The following is a 17,654-nucleotide window of genomic DNA, read 5'->3' on the forward strand; positions in this document are numbered from 1 at the left end:
CCTTGCTTTTAGCCATAACTTCAGCAAGAAGAGTGTCTGAGTTATAGGCACTAATGGCCGTGGAACCCTTCATTATTTTCCATGCTGACAGCGTTTCCCTCGGGACTCACCCGTCCTTTATGCCTAAGGTGGTGTCCAGTGTGGCTCTAAACCAATCCATCCATTTGCCAACCTTCTTCGCTAATCCTCAGAATAAAGGGGAAAGGATCCTGCACTTCTTGGACGTGCAGACAGCTCAGGTTCTACCATGACAGGACTAAACCTTTCAGAAAATCTGACCACCTGCTAAGTCAGCTTTGCTACAGGGGCAGAGGGCAAGGACATTTCAAAGCAAACCATTTCCAAATTGATAGCACACTGCATCCATTTCTGCTACAAGCACCATGGAAAACCTACCCCATAGGGGATCAAACCACATTCCACTGGGGCTGCTTCCACCTCTACCTCATTTCTCAGGGGAGTCCCTACCAGGGACATTCTGGAAGCTGCAACCTGGAGCTCTGTACACAACTTCACCAAGCATTACCACTTAACTATTTTTTTGTAAATCCAGAGCTGGATTTGCTACAGCAGTCTTACAAGCCCTGCTAGCCAGCCCTAATGCTTCTTGACTGCCTCCACCCTTCCTCAGCTTTGGGAATCAACCCAAGTGTGATGACTGCAACAGTGAAACATGAAGAACATAGTACAGTTGTGTACACTTACCATAAATGTAGATGTTCGAGTGTATTCACTGTTGCAGTCCTCGTTTCCCTCCCTCCAGCCCCCCGGTTTTCTCTATCTTTTCTACCTCTCCTCTCTATGGCCATTTTTAATGGCAGTGGTATTTACTTTTTACTAGTGGTGTTCCCCACCATACACTAGCTTCCTATTTGGGGGGGGGGGGGGCTCCTGACATTTGGGGAAAAGAAAAACTGATGTAATGGCGTCGGCTGCCTGCTTTATACCCCTGATGACCTGACGTCATGGAAGAGGAGACAGCATCAGACACTGAAATCCCAAGGCTCTGGTATTCGGGCCGACTGAGGGCTACTTGCAAGCAGATAACCCAAGTGTGATGACTGCAACAGTGAATACACTCATCTACATTTATGGTAAGTGTACACAACTGTACTTTTCTGGCTCTGCAAACACAATACCATCTCACAGTCCAACAATGCTAAAAATAAAAAAATGCCTCATTTATAACACAATTTTAAAAGGCTAATTTTTGTGGGGAAAAAAACTTATTGTATGTGAAACAAGACTACAAATCAGCAAACTTCTCAAAGTGGGAAGAAAATGAGGACCCTACATTCCACTTCACAACTTAAGCATGACTGTTAATGTGCATTTCTACTTGTCCTACAGCTTGTTGTTGCATCTTTCGGCTTTTCCCAGTTAGGGGTCGCCACAGCGGAACTCCGGTCCACTAATGATTGGCAGTAGGTTCTTTAAGTGCTGGCTTGCCGGGCCTAATGCACAACCTCCAATGAAGGAACGCCCATTCATACAGGTCGCCACACAGAAGACGCTCTGAGAATCGAACGGGCAACGTCTAACTGTAAGGCGACAACGCTACCGCGAAATTAATTATGCAGTGTTTCAGGCGGACTAAATTTCAAAGGTAATTGATCACTTTCTCCCTCTTTCAACCCAAACTACTGAAAAGAAGCATGATTTTTTAATTGCTGAATGTGGGGGAAAACAATGAAACCCACAAAGTTAAAGTCTTCTTAATTTGTACATAAATCACAAATAATGAAAACTGAGAAAGCGGAGTCTAAAACTTACAAGTATGCATGTCTCTACAGATATTGGTTTAGTCTACTGCCAGCAATTCAATTCATCTATATTTCAGCAGATCTATAATCTTTTCCATACAGTTACTCAATAGCATACCAGATAAGGATATTACTCAAAACACAAATACGAAAAAAGAAGCTCTGTCTTTACAAATGACAGTTAAAGAATTCTAAAAAAAATTTATGGAGAAGTGACAATAATCAACAAAGAAAGCAAAAGGTGATTCATTATAATATTCCATTTTCTTAAGAACTGTACATTTCAAGAACATGTAAGCATTAAAAGAACGGACCTGGCTTACTTGCAGTCTGCAGGCTAAACAGTCTGCCCCATAGCCTCTCAGTTCTGGGAAGAAAAACTACCACAAGACTACAAAACCAGGCCTACCCTGTCCAAATTCAGGCTTTTGTCTATTGTCTAATTATTAAAACAGATGAGACTGGATATAAAAACTGTACTTACAGTTCTGGGTGTGCTGGGTTGTACTTTGGCTTCTATAAGAAGCTGTGCATTATTGGCTTTATGTCTGTATAATGCGAGAGAGAAAGAAAAATTATTAGCGAGTTAAAAAAAACACAAGAAAGAGAAAAAAGTTGTGTGTTACAACGCACACACGGACAAAATTCAGATTACTGTCTATTATACAATGGCAACCAGGTGGTATTAACAAATATTAGAGGTACTCACCATACTGCTGGAACTGTGAGATGATCTAGCTTTAAAATGAATGCCTTAGGCAGTAGAACCACTTAGCACACCAAAATTCTTATTAGCTGTAAACATTTTCATAAAGCTTAGTCCTTCTAGAGTCCTCCAATTCATTTTTTTTCCCTTTGTAAAAAGCAGGACAGCCCATCTCAATAACATTGAGACATGAATGGAAAAAGTTGGTAGGATGTGCCCCCAGCCGAATTTGCTTCTCACATATCCAATATTACGGGGAACCCAATAATTCCGCTTCTGATAATGAACAGCTCTAACACCAAACCTTGTAAGATAAAGTTCTCAACTATCTCGTTAGCAAGGAAGGGGGGGGGGGGGGGCAATGGGAACAAACCACTGATCACTCCAGCACCAAAGGAGCACTAGTACAGACGTCAGATCTTTACATTTTATTAATCCAGAAAAGTACAGTTTTGTACCTACCATAAATGTAGATGTTAGAGTGCTAATACAGCTGCAGTAATCGCATATGGGTTCTCTGCCATCAGGCGGTCCCTCGGCCGGCCGAATTCCAAAGTCTTGGTCCGGCATCGGTTGTTGTCGCTTTCTTTCCTGACATCAGTGCGACAGGGGTATATAAGATACAGCCGACGCCATATTCTTCAGTCTTTTCTTGCCCCAGATGTCAGGTGCCCCCAGAAGGAAGGCAATACATAAATTATATATAAAAATATATTCAAGCAATGCAATGTAATCAAAATACAGTAGTTGGAAGCAAATACACCATAGGAGGATAACCCAAATAAGGTTGTAAGAGGAGGTGTTAGCCACTAGTCCTTTACCAAGAGGGGAAGGAGGGAGGGAAACCTGTACTGCAGCTGTATTAGCACTTGAACATCTACATTTATGGTAGGTACAAAACTGTACTATGTTCATCGTGCATACAGCTGCAGTAATCACATATGGGTAGAATCCCAAAGCTAACACAGGGTGGTAGGCACTAGGTGGAACTGGGATGAGCCAGAATGCCCTGCAATACAGCAGTGGCAAAGCCTGCTCTAGTTTTGGAATATAAAGGCAGGTGGTAGTGTTTTGTGAAGGTATGCACAGAACTCCAAGTGGCTGCCTCCAAAATATCTTTGGTAGGAACTCCTCTGAGGAAGGCTGTAAAGGTAGCTGTGGCCCTGGTGGAGTGGGATCTGATGCCTGTAGGGACAGATTTCCCATGATAGGAGTAACAAAACCGTATGCAGTGGCCTATCCATTTTGAAATTTTCTGTTTGGTCACTGGCTTCCCTTGAGCTTCTACAGCATAGGACACAAAAAGTTGTTGTGATTTCCTAAAAGGCTTTGTTCTGTCCAAGTAATAACGTAGCTGTCTATGGATGTCTAAAGAGTGCAGCAGCCTTTCCCCTTTGTTTTGAGGATTGGGGTAAAAGGTAGGCAAGTGTATGGCTTGATTTAAAGCTACCCTGGATACCACTTTAGGCATAAATGATGGGTTGGTTCGAAGGGAAACACTGTCCTGATGGAAAATTAGAAAGGGCTGCACAGCCATGAGGGCTTGCAGTTCCGAAACCCTACGAGCTGAGGTAATGGCCAGAAGGAAGGCTGTTTTCCAGGACAAATATTTCAAATCTGTTGAGGCAGCTGGTTCAAAGGGAGGCAATGTTAATTTTTCTAGAATATAATTAAGATCTCAGGCTGGGACTGGTTGTTTCCTTGGTGGTCTTATATTCTTAGCCCCTCTGAGGAACTGTCTTAAGAGTGGGTGAGAGAATAAGGGCGGATCTGTGTTGAATTCTGCAGAAATGGCTGAGGCGTGGATTTTTATGGAGGAAAATGAGAGTCCACTGTTCTGCAGCTCAGCTAGATACTGTAATACCTGAGGCAAATTTAGTTTTGTAGGGTCCTGGCCTTTTTTCTCATTCCAAGAGCAAAACCGTTTCCATTTTGCTGAGTAAGCCTTTCTAGTAGATGGCCTTCTGGCCTCCAAAATGACATCCTGTACCTCTTTGGAGAGTAAGGTCTGTTGAGGTGTTAAGGAATTTTTCATGCAGCGAGATTGAGTGTTTTCAGCTGACTGTGAAGAGTTTTGTAGTTGTGCTGAGTCAGCAGAAGAGGCATTAGAGGTAGGGACCAGGGAGGTGTATGTGTTAGGCTCCTCAGGAGTGGGTACCAGTGCTGTCTTGGCCAGTCTGGAGCAATCAGTATCATCTTCGGTCTGTCTGCTCTTGCTTTCAAGAGCACCTTGGGCAGAAGAGGCAGAGGTGGGAAAGCGTACACTGTCCATGCTGTCCAACTGAATGAAAGGGCGTCCACTCTCCAGGCCTTTGGATGGAAAGTCCTTGAACAAAACTTTTCCAATTGATGATTCCTGTGGGAGGCGAAGAGATCTATGTCTGGCCTTCCCCATGCTTGGATTATCTGTGTAAACACCTGAGGATGCAACTTCCATTCGTGCGGATCTGTCATATTTCTGCTTAGACTGGTCTGCCAGCGTGTTTTCCAAACCTGGCAAGTACTGTGCTTGAAGTTCCATTTGCCATTCCAGAGCCAAGTTCCAAAGTGTCATGGCTAGTCTGCACAGGGGGTATGAATGTGTTCCTCATTGTTTGTTTATGTACCACATTACTGTGGTGTTGTCTGTTCTTATTAATAATTGTCCTGGATGCAGGAGGTCCTTGAATGCTGTAATTGCATTTATCACTGCTAGCATTTCTTTTTGGTTGATGTGAAGGTGCTTTTCCTTTTGGGACCATTTGCCCTGAATGCACCTGTCTGTCATGTGCGCCCCCCAGGCGCAATCTGAGGCGTCTGTTGTGATGATCTGATTTGCTTGAGGCTTGCAGAATGGGAGACCTGTGTTTGTTTGACATGCTTGGGCCCACCATAGAAATTCCTTTGCAAACATGGAATTATTGGTATTATTGTTTCCAAATTGTGGCTGTGCTGAGACCATAAGTTTTTTAGGTACTATTGAAGTTTTCTCATATGCAACCTTGCACATGGGATTAAAAGAATGCAAGATGCCATGAAGCCCAGAGCCTGCAGGATTTTCCTTGCAGTAAGCCTGGTACAATTTGCTAGTATTTTGAAGTACTGAGTTAGTTGGCCCTGTTTTTCTGGCGTAAGGTAGGCCATCTGGGTGTTTGTGTCCAAGTTGGCACCCAGGAAAGTTATTTTCTGAGATGGTGCTAGCCTGGATTTCTCTTTGTTGATTGTGTATCCCAGAGAATTCAGTAACCGTATTGCATAAGCCAGATGTTCCAGAAGTTTGTGCTTGCTGTCTGCTTGGATCAGGCAGTCGTCCAAATAAGGGTAAATTTGTATCCCTTGAAGTCTGCAGTAGGCGATTACTGATGCCAGGCATTTCGTGAATACTCTGGGCGCAGTAGATAAGCCAAAGGGCAATGCAGAGAATTGATAGTGGATTGAACCTGCAAGAAATCTGAGGTATCTTCTGCAGCTTTGTCTGATTGGGACATGCAGGTATGCCTCCTTGAGGTCCAATGTTACCAGCCAAAACCCCTTGCCCAGCATGGGAAGAAGCTGCTGTAATGTGAGCATCTTGAATTTTGGTGCAGTAGAAATGTATTTAGGATGGATAAGTCCAAAATGGGTCTCCAGTCGACTCCTTCCCTTGGTACCAGGAATAGTCTGGAATAAAACCTTGACCTTGTTCGTGAGTAGGTACCTCTTGAATAGCTTTCATGTCCATGAGTTTTGAAATTTGCATTTGTGCCTCTGCCCTTTGATTGTGTGGCAGGTTTGGCATGCCTCTCATTTTTGGAAGAGTGTGAAAATGAAATCTGTAGCCTCTGTTTATAATGTCCAGGATCCATTTGTCTGTTGTGATAATATGCCAATTTCTTGTAAATAATGCCAGCTTTCCTCCCAAGGGAGCTGCCAGCTGAGACTTGCTTGGCATGAAAAGGAGGAAGTCATTGGGTTTGTTTTCTGTATTGTTGTGCACTGTCCTCGCCACCTCTTGGTGCTGGAGTTTGCCATTGTCTGCCACTACATGATCCTTGAGATTGTCCTCTGCCCCTTGTGCGCGTGTATTTGCCTCTTTGGGGCTTGTCCGTGGCTGGAAAGGACCAGTTTTTAGAAGGCCAATTTCTGCTAAAACGAGGTGGTTGTACCTGTAGAAAAGCCTTGACAGTTTGCATAGATTTAGCTTTTTCTTCCATTTTACGTAGTATCTCCTCAGCATTAGTACCAAATAGTACAAAGGAGCATCTAGTAGTTTAGCTTTAACATGATCAGGCAAGCTTTGTTCCCTAAGCCAAGCATGTCTACGAATGACTGATCCTGTAACAGCAGCTCTACTTGAGGCCTCTAAGGCATCATAGCCACATTGTAAGGTGTGTTTACCCACTTGTTCTGTATTATGCATCATATCCTGCAATTCCTTCACATCTGGTTGTTCAGGTTGAGACATTTTATTTCTTAATTGAGATAACAGAAACTGCTGGTATTTAAGCATATGGAACTGACAATTTAAGGCCCTCATGGCTAAGGTGGCCGAGGTGTATACCTTTTTCCCCACCTTTCTAAGGATCTAGATTCTCTTACGGAAGGTAGTGGATTCTTGGCAGTAGAGGCCTTCATTCCCTTGGGGCCTTGAGAAATGGTTTCAGGGTCAGCATTATGGCTTTTGAAAAGAAATTGGTGAGAGTTAGGAACTCTGTAGTACCTATCAGGTTTGACTGGAGCAGGAGGCAGGGAATCCAGACTAAGACAAGCCTCCGAGTAAACATCATCAAGTATGTCCAAGACACGAGGTATAGCCAGCGGTCTGTGTTGAGGTAACAAAAGAAATTCCCTAAGCCTTTTCTTGGAATCAGAAAAGTCTTGGACTTCCCAATGGAAATGCTCCCTCAAGGTGTGCAAGGTTTCCCCAAAAGAGAAATCCTCTGGGGGAGATACAGAAGGAATGGACTGTTCTGCATCCAAATCTTCATAAGGGGAGTACGAGTGCTCCTCTACATCAGAATGTTCTGAGAAAATGGAGCCCTGTTCAGAAGAGGGAGAATCTTCCTCCACTCTGGGTCTCTTGTCTGGAGGGGGTTGGGAACCCCTAATAAGGGTAATCAAATCCTCAGCCATTTTAAGCATTCGCTTTTTAGGCATGGGGCCTGGGGATGGGCCCTGAGCAACAGGCCTCCTGGGATGCATGGCTGATTTGGACTTAGTAAAGGCCTTAATGGAAAAGGAAGATGAGGGCCCAAAGACACCCTGGGTGGAAGTGGACCTGTCCACATTAGGAGACTCAACACTCATAGTGGCTTTGGTGGTTGTAGTCTGAGTAAGGGCCGAGGCACCTGCGGTCTCAGGTACAGAAGACACTGCCAAATAAGTGTCGTCGGTAGTCAGGGACTGCAAACGCGTCTCGCTGAGAACCGGACCACGTGGTGTCGGTCCTTGTCCTTGCGTTTTTTGGACAAAACGGTAGTCGGAATCTTCGACGACATTTTATAATCAAAGGCTTTACCAAAATAATGTTGGGCGAACTCTGCCCGACGCTTAATAGTGCGTTTATTGAAAGAAGCACAAAAGCGACAGCCCGAGACGTCGTGGTCTGGGCCTAAACAAGGTATGCAGAGGGAATGGAAATCCTCATGTGGTATTTGCTTCCCACAAGAAATACAATTGTTAACTTTGTCCGACATCGGTCTGAGGCAAGAAAAGTTTCCCCAACGGGGTACTTAGCTTTAAAGAAGACTTCGGTTTCCAATTTTTTCGTAAATTCAGGAGCTGGCCGACCGGCACTTGCGAACTGCTTCTGCTTCGGCACCACGCGGCAAAAAAGACTGAAGAATATGGCGTTGGCTGTGTCTTATATACCCCTGACGTCAGGAAAGAAAGCGACAACAACCGACGCCGGACCAAGACTTTGGAATTCGGCCGACCGAGGGACCACCTGACTGCAGAGAACCCATTGTGTTTAATGCAGCTGTATGCACGATGAACATCTGTAACCAATTAGTTGAATTACACATATCTAGAGATCATTTTTGTCCAAAGGCTACTGAAGTGGCAAACATACTGTGACTAGCCCTTCAGGACAGCCCTCCAAAGACCTTTCATATCTGTCACAGCAAAACATGGCACGATTTTTGAAAACTTAAAGAGGAACTCTAGTTAAACAGACAGAAAGGACACTTCTGACACTGTATGGCCTAGTTGCAAATAAATGTCAATAGTATAAAAACACTGCTCTTCTGGACTAAAGTACTGAGTAAAACACTAAAGGGGACAAATTTGGTTTAAGGACAGACTCAATGGCAACTTCTGTCATACAAGAAAGAGAGCTCTAATGGACACTATACCCTTATCTGAATAGCATGTACAGAAGAGAAATGGATAAAGTCAGCAGCTCCAAAGTGCTACTGGCTAAACTAATGGCCATTATTAACAGAATCTGCCCAGAAAATGTTTTTTTGTCCCTCATACAGTGGACATACAAAGCTGACACAAGAAGATTTATTTTTGCACTTGCTCTACCTCAACGCTACACTTCTGTGCTGAATGTATTAATTTAGTTGAATTTATCACTGTTTTTCAGCCTGCACTTGGTAAAGATACACCATCTCTTGGTTACTGTAAAGCTCTTAGGTCATTTTAATACTATTATGTTATTTCCCAATCTCCTTTGATACTGCAAAAAGCTGTTCTGAGTTTGCTAAAATATCTCTTAAGTTTTGCAAAGTTTTTGCACACATGTTTCTGCATTTGGGAATATTTATAAACTTATTTCCAAGTATTCCTGATACTTCAGAAGTTCTACCTTTTGTTGCAAAGCAATTTTTACTGCACTTGAGCTGAAAACCAGTCTGTTTTATATTAACAGGATTTTATTCTGCACTCTGGTGGAAGCAGACGGCTGATTCAACCCATCCAAGTTGGGAATTGCTGGTGGTAGGCTTATCGTGTGTTTATCTGGTTGGCCTGAGAACTTAACTGTGTAAAAGTCTTTCATCCTGCTGGCATAAAAGCCTCACGTTTGCATAGGTTACAAGTGCCTTGTATATACGCAAACCTCTCTAGTTTAAAATCCTCTATTGGAAACGCTGTCCACAGTCTCCTACTGTTCACAGCTGCTTGAAGAGCTCCAGTTTGCTCAGAGGGCAGCACCACTACAGGTCATTTAATAGTATACTACTAAACACTCTCACTTAGATCCTTAGTAGATGATGACAAGGAGTAGGGGAGAGTCACTTAAAGGTCTGCTATAATGGATAAGGCGCTTCCCTGTCATCTGTTTCTGGCCTGGTGGATATGGGCATCCTGAGGCAGTGTAGTTACTGCCTCATGTTTACTGACAACCACTTAATTTTAGAACAGACACATAGTGCATCACAGATGCATATACATAATGTCACTGGAGGCAAAGGTCTCACATAAATAAAAAATGCAAACTAGATTGTCAGTGTTACACTCACTCAAAATGCTCACTACTAACACTAAGGAACAATCACATAGACTCACATATGCAGAGGTATTAAGCTGTACTCTACCCAAACCTCCAAGATCTCCTAAAAGCATCTCTAATTGCCCGCGCACAAAAAAAGACAGCATCTCCAACACAACTCTGAAAAATTATAGTAGCCTCGCTTCTAAACTCATAAGGCAACACAACCAAACACTCTAATTATTGGACATTCCATTGTAAGACATACTGAAGGCCACCTTACCAGGTTAAACAAAGAAAAGATCAGAAGATCACAGTGATCTAACTGTCTGGAGCCAGGACCTGCCAAATTATGCATGCACTTAGGTTTTTAAGCCACAAATACCAGTATGACAGGTCACAGTCCATGTGGGAGTAAACAATCTAAAACTGACCTTAATGGAGTATATAAAGAGACATGATAGAGCTCCCGGATTATGTGTCACACCCTGATATGGCTCTAGTCTTGAGTAACATCCTACCTTTACCAGTGATTATGCCACAGCACCAGCAAAACATTATTTGACTTCAACAATTGGCTTAGTTTCTGGTGTCACAAGAAGGGGATCTAATATCTTTCAGACTGGGGAGAGGTGACTGACAAACCATGATACTTTGCCAGAGATGGGTTGCACTTGTCACCACCTCTGGATACTGAAAAAACTATCCCCACAGAACCTTTTTTAGGCTGGGCCAAGTTGTTAAACCCTCCAACATAACAAAATCACTCATGACTACCTAAAGGTAGTGCTGCTCAATACCAGAAGTTTAAAGTATACTCCCAGGAAGCACTCCTCACCCTGGAGAATGCAGGCACATGTGCAGTCACAGAAACATAGTTCAGAACCACGGAAAGCACCTTAAGTCATCAAAGGCTGCAATGCTTTCATACATTTCGATCCTCCTAACCTCAGAATAAAACAAAGGGAGGTGGTGTATCAGTACTCATAAAGGAAAAGTACACTGCTAGACTGGTCCAGCAACATAACTCGCTAGAGCTACTCTATGCCCAACTAATCATAGGTGCAACCCCCTATCATATCCTTACATTCAGCCCAACACCACACTTATGGGTGATTTCAACTACCCCTCCATAAACTGAGAGACTTAAATGACCCATAATTCACTTACTCAGAGGATTTTGAATTTCGACAATGCAAACACCCTGGAGAAAACTAGTTAGCTCCCCAAATAGACATACAACTATCCTAGACCTAGTGCTCACAAACACGGGGGATACTGCTCCCCTCCAGTGCATTAACTCCTCCTTGGTAAGATCTGACCACAAAACGATCTCCTTTAGTTTTAAAACTAACCTAAAACCTCCCAACAAACTCCATACCGGTTAAGAACTTTGCCAATGCCAATTACCTCAAACTAAGTAATTAGAAGTTATGTACTTACCATAACGTTCCATCCGAGTAGGTGTATTCATTTGTCTGCAACCTGTGGGTATGGATCCGATATCGGATCCGAACTGGCATGGTTTATCAGCTATGGATCCGAGCTCCTAGCTCCTCCCCCTCACCCATAATGCCCTGCTCTCCCTATATGACCTCAGAACGAGTTTGCCCTGTATCAAAATACCCTAATCAAAGGGTAACACATTCTATGCAGGAATCTGACAAGGCCAGGGGGATAGGAGGGCGGGATGGTTGCAGACAAATGAATACACTTACTCAGATGGAACGTTATGGTAAGTACATAACTTCTAAATCTGAAGTAGGAGATTCATTTGTCAGCAACCTGTGGGACAGAGTCCCCAGCTACCTGAATCTTGGGCGGCCGTTATGGAAGGATATTCCGGAGCACCGCGGAGTCAAAGGATGCTCTACCTCTAGACGTGATATCCAGCTTGTAATGAGAAATAAAAGTATGAGATGAAGCCCAAGTGGCCGCTGAACAAATGTCATCCAGAGGAGTCCTAGCCTTAAAGGCTGCTGAGGTAGAAACAGACTGGGTTGAATGAGCATGGACTCCGTCCAGTGCGGGCCTCCCAGAAGCTTGGTAAGCTAAAAGAATACACTGGGAAATCCAACGTGACAAGGAGACTTTGGAAATTGGTTTACCCAGATTGAATTTGGCAAAGGAAATGAACAAGTGGTCAGATTGCCTGTGACCAGCTGTCCTGTTAAGGTAAAAACTAAGCTGCCTGTGAACATCCAATGAATGCAGCTTGTACTCGCCTTTGTTCTGATAATTAGGAAAGAAAACGGGGAGGTTGATGGACTGATTAATGTTTGCTTCCGAAGCTACCTTAGGAAGAAACGAGGGATTGATCCTGAGGTACACACGGTCCGGATGGAAGATCAAGTAAGGCGGCTTCATGGAGAGGGCTTGAAGTTCCGAAACTCTTTTTGCTGAAGTAATGGCTACTAAAAATGCAGTCTTAAGAGATAAGAATTTTAGATCTACTGTAGCCGCAGGCTCGAAGGGGGGAGCGGTCAAGGCCTGAAGAACCAAGGAAAGATGCCATGGTGGAACCGCCTGCTTGACAGGGGGTCTAAGCAGAAAGGTGCCTTTTAGGAAGATTTTACGTAACTTGGCAGACATAAGAGGCCCAGAGTCATGACCAACATGATAATGAGAAATGGCTGCTAGCTGAACTTTGACCGTGGAACTACTGGCGCCATCATTAAAAAGAGTGGTAAGGAAGTCTAGAACCAGGGGAAGAGGTACCGTGAAGGGATCTAGACCTTGCCGCTCCGCCCAAACGGAGAATCGCTTCCATTTACTGCGGTAAGTTTTTCTGGTAGAGGGTTTATGCGCCGCTACCAGAATGGCCCTAACGGGCGACGAAATACCGGGAGTCCTAATTAGGAGTGGAAGTGGAGCAGCCAAGCTGTCAGCTTCAGGTTGTCCAGGTTCGGAGATGGTAGGTTCGATGGGTGTGCTGTCAGATCCGGAATGGGATCTAGAATCCAAGGTGGATTCACTGAGTGAGACCTTAGGTAAGGGAACCAGATCTGCCGAGGCCAGAATGGGGGATATGAGGATCATTCTGCACCCCAACCGAGAGGCTTTTTGAAGAACCTGGAGCATCAGAGGCAGAGGGGGGTATGCGTAAAGAAGACAGGGAGGCCAAGCATGCACCAGAGCGTCTCTCGGGGAATCCCCTGGTGGAGGGATTACAGCGAAAAAACTATCGCACATGGTGTTTGAGGGAGAAGCAAAGAGATCGCAACAAGGAGTTCCCCACCGTGCGAAGATACGTTTCGCAACTTCAGCATTGAGAGACCACTCGTATGGGGAGAGAATGGTGCGACTGAGCTTGTCCGCAAGGATGTTGGACCGACCCGGAATGTGCGTTGCGATGAGAAAGCGGTTGGTAGAGATCGCCCATTCCCACACTCTCATGGCTTCCCGACAAAGGGTAAGACCTGGTCCCCCCCCCGTTTGTTGATGTACCAGACCACCGACATGTTGTCGGACTGAATCGCAAATTTTTCCTAGGGGAAGAAAGGCCTGAAGTGCATGCAACGCCAAGAGCACGGCCCTCATCTCCAGAACGTTGATATGCAGGGAGGTCTGCGAGTCGTTCCACGTGCCTTGGACCATCAGTCCCACAAAATGCCCACCCCCCACCCAAGGCGAGATGCGTCCGTGGTCACTGTGGCAAGGGGGGGAGATGCACAAAAGGGGCGGCCTCCTTGGAGGTCCTCTGAATGGAGCCACCACCAAAGAGACCGCTTGCAAGCCTTGCTGATTGCAATGGGGTGATGCAGGGGGAGAGAAAGATAAGACCATTGTACTTGAAGCGTCCACTGAAGTACTCTCATGTTCAATCTGGCGAGTGGGAGAAGAGAAATCGCTGCCGCCATGGATCCTAGTGCCCTCAGGACCAATTCCGCTGGAACTGAGCTTGAGTGGAGGATGGCCCGCACCTGGAGTCGTAGATTCCGAATTCTGTCGGTTGTGAAGAAGGCTCTTACCTTCCTTGTGTCTAACCTGGCACCTATGAAATTTATCAATTGAGTAGGGGCCAGGTTGGACTTTCCTACATTTATCGTGATACCTAGCCAGGGGGCTAGCTGAAGAAAAGAATCTCTTGCCAGGGATAGTAGATGCCTTGTTGGGGCGGTGAGAAGTCAGTCGGCCAGGTACCGAAAGACCTGCACCCCCTGAAGCCTCAGGTGGGCCGCAACCACTGCTAATACTTTGGTGAACACCCTGGGGGCTGTGGTGAGACCAAAGGGAAGGACCCTGAACTGGTAGTGACTGGCTCCCAGCCGGAAGCGAAGAAACCTCCTGGACCGTCTGTCCATTAGTATGTGGTAGTATGCATCCTTGAGGTCTATCGAGCACATCCAGTGATTCTCTCCCAGAAGGGGGAGGATAGACTGTAAAGTGACCATCCGGAACTTCTCTTTGGGAACTGCCAGGTTTAATAGGGACAGATCTAGAATGGGTCTTAGGTCCCCCGTCTTTTTTGGCACTAAAAAGAACCTGGAGTAGAACCCTGATCCGATCTGGTCTGGGGGGACGGGCTGGATGGCTCTTTTCCTCAGCAGATAGCCAATTTCTGCTGAAGCGGCCTCGCTCTGATCGGGTGGAACGTCGGGGAGGGATTTTGGTTTTGGGACGTGGAGAAGTGGAATTTTGTATCCTCTGGATATAATACGAAGGACCCAGCGGTCTGTTGTTATGGACTCCCCATGCCGCTAGGTGCTCCGAAAAACGTCCCCCGACTGCCTCCAGAGTGGAGCAGTCGGGCAACATCTCAAGGTTGCTGTGTGGGCCGCTCAGAGAAAGGTTCTCTGGACCCGAAATTCCTGGGAGCCCCTCTGCCCCTAGGGCGGCGTCCGCCCTGTCCTCCTCTGCCACGGAAGGACTGGTTGTCCGGAGCGGGTTGGGACTGCTGCGACTTCCGGAACCACATCTTCTTCTGGCCCTTTTGGTTCCTAGAGTAGGACCTCTGGGGCACAGAGAAGCGGACTCCGATGGCAGACAGCGTCTTCCCGTCCTTCTTGCTCTGGACCAAGGTGTCGCGAACAGTCTTGCCAAAAAGGGCAGAACCATCAAAGGGGCGTTTGCGAAAGACGCCTTGAAGGGCTCTGTGAAATCGCAATGGCGGAGCCAGGCCTGGCGTCTCATGACTAGGCCTACTCCTGCAGCTCTAGCGGCTCCCTCAGTAGCATGGGAAAGCAACCGCATAGAGGTATTTGTCACTGACCGAAGAGTGGCCATACGGGTGGAGTGCAAAAGTTTGTCCTCCTCCGACATGGACTCTGGGGAGGATGCAGCGTATTCTTTGATAAGATCGCGCTGCATCCTAATAACATGTGCCAGATAGTTGAGCGCCCTCACTGAGAAGGTCGCTGAACTAAACATTCGCTTCCCCAAGCGGTCCATCATCCGAGACTCCTTGCTCGGAGGATGGACTGAGGGACTCTCCTGGGCGAGTTCCCTCTTGGTGGCTGCTGCCGTCAGCATGGCATCTACTGGAGGACCCTTACTCCAGTGGGCACGGTCAGCAGGGGGGCTGAGAATCCTGTCTGGCCTTTTGGGGATTGGCTCCACGGTGTCCGGTTCCTTCCATGCCCTGGTGGTAATAAGGTCCACCAGGGGGTCGGCAGGAGGGGACACCCAAGAGGTAGACGGGCCCGCTTCAAATGCCTCCAAGAACACGGACTCATCCGAAGAAGACTTTGGGGCAGACCACCCACCCCTTATACGAAGCATTTCCATGATGTCTCCAAAGGAGACATCCTCGGGTGATCTTGGGAGCCTTCCCTTCCTCCAAGTCCGTGTCTTCAGTTAAAGACTCGGGAGTCTATGTGCCTCCTTTTACGTGCTTGCAGGTGCCTCCTCGGGCTGTCCGAGGAGCCCTCGCAAGCAGTGTCTAGTTCCGCAGGAACTGCTTGGGGCATTAAAACGGGCTGTCCCAGTGGCCGGGTGATGGAAGCCTGACCCAGAGCAGATGGAGTGCGGACGGAGCCGAAGCAAGTGCCGGGGGTCCGGAAGCCCTCAACAGAGCCCTCTCCACTACATCAAAAGCCGAAGAAGAGCCGGCCTCGACCAAAGGATCCGACAGTCGGCTCTCCCTCGGATCCGAGGAGTGGATCGGAGCCGGCGCCGAGCCCTTCGGATCTGAGGGACCAGTGCGCTCCGACACAGACGGCGCTGAAGGCACACTGAGTCCCTCGGATCCAAAACTCGGGCCAAGGCTCCGAGAGGTCGGATCCGACGTACTCGAGTGCAGGGTCGGATCCGAAGTAGCCAGTACTATCGGAGCCGACCCACCCCCGGCTCCAAGCGCTCCGAACCCGGGTAGCGGGTCGGAGAAGGAGCTATGGGCTTGAAAAGGTCGAGCTCCCCAGGGGCAGGAGCACTCCCATCTGCATCTGGGCCTGGATGAACCTTCACATCATCCGGTCCAGATCGGCGTCAGAAAGACTATAGGTCGACCTCGAAGAGGCTACCGAGGTAGGCCTTGAATACTGCCTCGATAGCCTCGAAGGAGGTCGGGTCTCCTCCTCCTCAGGTCCCGGTGAAAAGGTTGGGGACCGGAGCCGAGGAGGAGGAGAACCAGCAGCTAGAGAGGCCGGAGGAGAAGCCCGCTTAGCCGGCGGGGCTGAGACGGAGGTCTCGGCCCGCCGCTTGTGGTGCTTCTCTCTCCGGTCCTTCTTCCTAGCTTCCCTGTCCTCCAAACCCGTACAGGGAGTTTGAGGCCCGGGAGGAGGAGCGGGAGCAGGTAGGGCAGGTACCGCAGGAGCGGTAACTACCAATGGGGCGGAGGCCGAAGCCGAATCCGGGGGTAAAAGTCCTGCCAAGACCAGCTTCGACCTCCGCTCCTTCAATGCCCTGGGGTTGAACCCTGCACAGATTGAACATCCATAAGTGAGGTGTTCAACCCCAAGGCATCGAACGCACAGAGTGTGGCCATCCGCAGGGGACAGCTTATGGCCACACTCGGAGCACTTCGAAAATATCGCCTTAGGGGCCTCAGACTTTTTTTTTTTTTTTTAAACAAAAGAAAATTTAACAAGTTAAAATATTAACAAGTTAACAACACAGTAAAGGCCCCAAAGAAACCACGCACACACAACGCTACCAGCGAGGGGAGGGAATTACAAAAAAATTAAGTAATTTAACCAAAAATAGTTTAAATGGGTGGGAAACCTAAAACTTTAACACAAAGGAACTATTTTTAAACCAAAAAACCCTTAGTAAATATACTAAATTTTCACTTAGCTGAAGGAGCTCAAAGATCAAGCTGTCACCATGAACGCGGCAAAAGTACAGTTTTGTACCTACCATAAATGTAGATGTCCGATAGGAATGCATCTGCAGTCCTTACAAATGGGTTGTCCTGTCGTCAGGCAGCCCTTCGGTCGGCCGGATTCCAAAGTCTGGGTCTGGCCTCGGCTGGTGTCGCACTTCACCCGACGTCATAGCTGCAGTTCTTCGGGTATAAAGGCATCAGCCGACGCCATTTTCCTCAGTGTTTCTTGCCCCAGATGCCAGGTGCCCTCTTGGAAGGATAAATTTGGATAAATGCCAATGTTTCCAAATAGCAGAGAGCAAACACAAAAATAAGCATGTATGTACATATATACAAACAAATACACCATAATAGATCCCCCCCAGCTAGCTATAAGATGGGCAAATACCCTAGGAGTACCACAGAGGGGAAGGCGGGTGGGTAATCCTGACTGCAGATGCATTCCTATCGGACATCTACATTTATGGTAGGTACAAAACTGTACTATGTCCTTCAAGGATGCATCTGCAGTCCTTACAAATGGGT

The 17,654-nt window shown here is 46.8% G+C and overlaps 1 protein-coding gene across 3 annotated transcripts in view; it reads right to left on the bottom strand.

Annotated features, from left to right (window-relative positions):
- ARIH2 (ariadne RBR E3 ubiquitin protein ligase 2) overlaps positions 1–17,654 on the bottom strand; it is a 1,499,383-nt gene that overhangs the window by 1,382,043 nt on the left and 99,686 nt on the right. For all 3 annotated transcript variants that reach the window (XM_044078755.1, XM_044078752.1, XM_044078753.1), the window contains exon 4: positions 2,248–2,311. In XM_044078755.1, coding sequence (XP_043934690.1) covers positions 2,248–2,311 — 64 coding nt within the window. The remainder of the gene's footprint in view (positions 1–2,247; positions 2,312–17,654) is intronic.

Source organism: Protopterus annectens, chromosome 7.part1 (genome assembly GCF_019279795.1).
Source record: "Protopterus annectens isolate FY-2018-M chromosome 7.part1, PAN1.0, whole genome shotgun sequence".
In the NCBI taxonomy this organism is placed as follows: domain Eukaryota; kingdom Metazoa; phylum Chordata; order Ceratodontiformes; family Protopteridae; genus Protopterus; species Protopterus annectens.